Source organism: Abrus precatorius, unplaced genomic scaffold, assembly GCF_003935025.1.
Source record: "Abrus precatorius isolate BTA unplaced genomic scaffold, Abrus_2018 Scaffold3, whole genome shotgun sequence".
Lineage (NCBI taxonomy): Eukaryota > Viridiplantae > Streptophyta > Magnoliopsida > Fabales > Fabaceae > Abrus > Abrus precatorius.
The window spans coordinates 20,490,268-20,495,662 of NW_020874373.1; the positions used below are offsets into that span (position 1 = coordinate 20,490,268).

The following is a 5,395-nucleotide window of genomic DNA, read 5'->3' on the forward strand; positions in this document are numbered from 1 at the left end:
TAAGCAGATAAAAAGTCGGTAAAAAAAAGGCCATATTTACTGATAGATTTTTCCTGTCTATAACTTTTGCTCTAAAATTCCCCCTAATTTTCAAATTACAATAAAAAATTTCCGTCTGTAATTCTATATATGAATTTTCGCGCCAAATGATGGGTTGTATATAGTTTCTGGTAGTGCAATATGTTCCTTATTTCATGCTCTTGAATGAATTCTTGTACTTTTTTTCCTTATATAACAATTTGAAATTTTTATCCTTAAATGAACCCAAGTTTTTTCTAATAGAAGACCATGTTTAGTGATTATTAATTACTAAATTAAGATTTTTATTCCAAAACTAATAATTAGATAAGTTTCCTAATTTTCTACACTGTTAAAATTATCTAACATATGTGAGTTTTGAGGCTTTTGAGATATTATTACCCTAATTTAATTGATGGTACCCCTTTTCTCATTAATTTGGGTGATTATCCCCTTAGAATTTGTAATCTAGAACTTGACTTATAACCGACTTATTACTCTTTTAATTGCGTATTTTAATATGATTGAGGCACATTAAGATAAATATTTCTTGGCCTTCAGCATATTTAAGATACACCTAGTTATTTACTTTGAGATTTATTAATTTTCTTTTGGTCACTTATATGAAATTATATAAAATATTTTGATGACCTTGAGTTTATGGATAAAGCAATTGGGTTAAAATGTATAAGAAGTAGCAAGCTTTTATTATATGTATTCTCATCTACTTCTCTTATGTGCAAAAAAAATAAAAAATGTTGAAATATAAAAAGGAGAATGAAAATACCAAAAAGAAAAGAAAAGAAAGAGTTACAAATGAATGAAAGGAAAAAGGAGTAAGAAATTGATTATATGTAAAATATGTAAGTTACTCCAAGAGCTTCATTTATAAACTTGAGTGCTTGTTAATCTTTCTAATTTATTACTTTTTTATGTATCCTTTATTTTCATCTATTTCACGTTTGACTATTAAGACCCTTTAGCCACATTACCACCTGAAAAAGATCTTATGATTTTTACTTGCATTCAATCTACTTAGTTAAGACTCAGTCTGTGGTCTAGTCTATGGTAGTACACTTTTATTTGAAAGAACTGTGTGATATCTCATTTTTGTTCCTAATATTTGAATGAAAAGTTAGGGACTATAAGATTCTGGTTAGAGAACCTTTTGATTGCTTATGTTTAGTGATATTACTCCTTTTGTCTTTGTCACGACTCCTTTTTATAAGGAACCGAGAACATTATTTCTACACTACTTACTTATTTATGATAGATAAATAATGAAGAATATAAGTATAAATTTTTTTTTTATTCAAAATAAACAAAGTTCTTTACAATAATATCCAACAGAACAACATAATTACATTTAGTTCATAATACTCAAAATACAGAGAAAATTATACTACATAACTTCCTCTATATGAGGTCTCAAAATATAAGGAAAATGATTTTATTGTAAAATTACTCGACTCCAGCCTTCTAAAACTTCTCCACTAGTCGCTCAACCTTTGAAGTAGATGCAATACCTGCTATATCTACTCACGTACCATCATACGATCATCACAATACTGCAAGGGTGAGCATACAAATGAAAAATCATATATATAGAAAGCAAAATATTACTCACAGTAATAGCCCCCCATGCATTCCTAACCCATCTATTGCACAGCATAAAAATAATTTTCAACTGGTTTCACGGCCTAAGTATTCCAAAAGGAACTAAGCCAATCCGGGAGCAACCTATTCCGGTATCTAGATTCATACAATACAGCACAGCTCAGCATGCTTTATCGTTACACGTCTACCCACCTAAACATGTAACTCGACTCTATAATGAAGTAAGTCATATATCTCAGTATGATGTAGCACAGACAAAATCATATTCTCAACAGCTCAACTCAACTAAAACAATTCATAATTTTCAGCCAAATCTCAACATTTTAAATCAACAGTAGTTACAACTTAGAAAATAACTTTTATCCAAGAGATCTGACAAAATCACCTCAAAACTTTTTGTAATAGAATATCAAATTGTTCCAAACATCGCTTAATAGTTAAATTAAGCTCCCTTCACCTTAGGACAGCGATTCACACTAGATCTACTGAATATTACTTGTTTTAAGACAAGATCCACCGAAGATTTAACTCTATAATGAAGTTTCTCCTACGACATCATTAACTATCTATACGAAAGAAAAGAAAAAGAGAAACGAACAGTAAATCTAACTTTAAACTCATAGAAACTTACTTCAGATCCTTTAGAGCAGACGTAGAATCTCAGATTTGGTGAGAAATATAAGTTTATAAGGGTTTAGTATGAGAGAAAATGGTAGTGTATGGCCTTGGGTCTCTCTAGAAACTTTGAAAAGTGTGAAGAAATGAAAGTTTCGTGTAAGGCCCCCTATTTATAGGCAAAATTTCAAAAAAAAAAAAATTGGTACTGTTTACACCGACTATGCTGTTCACACCAGATTTACTGTTTACACAGACTTTACTGTTCACTTTTTTTTAAAATAATTTCAACTTCATCTAAATATATTTCAATACCAAATAATCTTTCAATTAACATTTAATAAGTACAAAATACTACAGATTACTCAATAATAAATTACAGGCCTGACAATTCTCTCTCTGAAAATAAATTTTCGTCCTTAGAAATTTCATCCCTTAGAGAAAAGATAAAGATACAACTCTTCTCTCATCTTCTCCTCTAATTTCCAAGTAGCATCCCTAGTAGCTAGGTCCCAAACAAGCTTCACAAGCCGAATAGACTTGCCTCTAAGCTTTTTAACCCTAGTGTCCTTAATATGAGCAGCTTGAACTTCAACAGATAAATCATCTCGTATCTCCACAACATCTTACTCGATTATATGAGACGGATCAGGAATATACTTCCTCAGCTGTGATATATGAAAAACATTATGTAACCCTACCAACTGAGGTGGTAAAGCTGGCTCATAATCTACTGGTCCTCTGCAATGCAATATCTGATACGGCTCAATGAACTTAGGAGTCAGCTTCTTTGCCTTCAATGCTCATCTTGCACCTGTAGTAAGTAACACTCTCAGGAATACATTATCTCAAACTTCAAACTCCAAGGGCCTCCTGCGTCGATCACCATAAGACTTCTGACGACTCTGAGTAACACTCAACTTTTCTCTGATAAGTTCAACTTTCTCCTTAGTTTCCTGCAGCATTTCAGGCCCAACCGTCAAATGTACTTCATCTTGGAACCAACAGATAAGGGTTCTACACCTTCTGCCATACAGAATCTCAAATGGTGCCATGTCTATACTTAAATGATAGCTATTATTATAAGTAAATTCTACCAAAGGAAATATATCCTCTCAATTACCAATCTGCTCCACAGTATAAGTCTACAACAAGTCTTCTAAGGTCTGAATAGTACACTTAGATTGACCATCTATCTGCGAATGAGAAGTGAATCGAGGATCTCTATCAGAGATAATACTAGAACATACTCCATGCAACTTGACAATCTCTCTAATGTACAATTCTACTAATTTCTCCAAGCTATAGGTCATGTTGATCGGCAAAAGATGCGCACTTTTGGTCAACCTATCAACTATGACCCACACAGCATCATGATTCTTAATTGTTCTAGGCAGATAGGACACCAAATCCATAGTCACATGGTCCCACTTCCACTCCAGAATTTCCATCATTTGCAACTCTCCTGCAAGACTTTAGTGCTCTGCCTTTGCCTTCTGGCAAGTCAAATAAGCTTTAATAAACTCAGTTATCTCTCGCTTCATGCCTGACCACCAAAACATCTACTTCAAATCTTGATACATCTTGGTAACACTAGGATAAATGTTGAGACTACCCTTATATCCTTCTTCTAAAATTGCTCTCTTTAATTCAACATCTCCAAGGACACAGACTCAACCTTGGCATCTGAGAATACCATCAGCACCTCTACTAAAACTCTTTGTCTTATATATCCCCAAGAGAAATACAGTTTGACATAACATAGGATCCAACAACTGTTTGTCTTTAATTTCCAGCAAGAAATTGTTAGTTACCACAATCCAGCCACAACTAATCTTTTCAGGTGATAAGTCCACATGTAAATTCAGGTCTCAGAATTGTTCTACAAAAGAGTTTCACTAACTCTTAAGGAAAATGCCTAAACCACATTCCTGCTTAATGCATCAGCCACCACAATATTAGCTTTTCCTGGATAGTATTGGAGCTAAAAATCATAATCCTTAAGGAATTTCATCCAATGCCTCTGCCTCATATTTAACTCTCACTGATCAAAAAAATACTTTACACTCTTGTGATCACTATACACATCAAACGGAGCTCCATAAAGATAGTGCTGTCACACCTTTAAAGTAAAGACTACAACAGCTAACTCAAGGTCATAGGTCAGGTCACTTCACTCAGGAGTTCGTAACTGGCGAGACGCATAAGCTACCACCCTTTTATCTTGCATTAACACACACCTAATCCTTGATGTGAAGCATCACAATACACCTCAAATGGCCAGCTAGTATCAGGGAGAATCAACACCAGTGAGGAAGTTAGTCTTTGCTTCAACTCATTAAATCTTTGCTCACATTTCTCAGTCCATACAAAAGGTTGATCACGGCAAGTTAACCGTGTCATTGTAGCTATAAATCCCTCTATAAATCTCCGGTAGTAACCTGCTAAGCCCAAAAAACTTTGAATCTTTGTAGCTATTTTGGGCCTTTCCTACTGCAACACTACTTTAACTTTGGAAGGATCAACTACAATTCTCTTAACTGAAATAACATGGCCAAGGAACTTCACTTTCCTCTAGCCAAAACTCACACTTAGACAATTTAGTATACAATTGTTTCTCCTTCAAAATACCTAATACAGTCCTCAAATGCTCTACATGTTCCTCTGGTGAACTAGAATAAACCCAGATATCATCAATAAAGACTACTACAAACCGATTTATAAAAGGTCTAAAGATCCAGTTCATGTAGTTCATAAACACTATCAGAGCATTAGTGACTCCAAAAGGCATCACTATATACTCATAATGACCATATCTAGTGCAGAATGTTGTCTTTGGGATATCTTCATCCTTTACTCCGATCTGATGGTACCCAGACTTCAAATCAATCTTAGAGAATATTTTAGCGCCTCATAACTGATCCATCAAATAATCAATACGTGGCAACGAGTACTAATTCTTGATTATCAACTTATTTAGCTTACGAAAATCAGCACACAACCAAAAACTTCCATCCTTCTTTTTACCAATAGAACTGGTGCTTCCCAAGGTGATACACTCAGCCTAATCATCAGTTCTGCATTAGATCCTCAATCTGCTCCTTAAGCTCCATTAACTTTTTTGACTTCATTCTGTAAGGTGCTA

General features: G+C 34.0%; 1 protein-coding gene across 1 annotated transcript; it reads right to left on the minus strand.

The window, feature by feature from the left end:
- Window positions 1-2,678: 2,678 nt before the first annotated feature.
- LOC113862318 lies at window positions 2,679-3,305 on the minus strand. The gene is made up of 3 exons (XM_027495408.1): window positions 3,105-3,305; window positions 2,952-3,005; window positions 2,679-2,864 (listed from the first exon to the last, which is right to left on the minus strand). The coding sequence occupies exons 1-3, from the start codon at window positions 3,303-3,305 to the stop codon at window positions 2,679-2,681; spliced, it is 441 nt and encodes a 146-aa protein (XP_027351209.1).
- Window positions 3,306-5,395: the final 2,090 nt, after the last annotated feature.

Coding starts and splice junctions, on each gene's coding strand:
- LOC113862318 (XM_027495408.1), bottom strand. CDS start 3,305: ATGGCACCATTTGAGATTCTGTATGGCAGAAGGTGTAGAACCCTTATC. Junction 3,006..3,104: donor GGAGGCCCTTGGAGTTTGAA/GTTTGAGATAAT, acceptor GAGCCGTATCAG/ATATTGCATTGCAGAGGACC. Junction 2,865..2,951: donor CAGCTTTACCACCTCAGTTG/GTAGGGTTACAT, acceptor GATGTTGTGGAG/ATACGAGATGATTTATCTGT.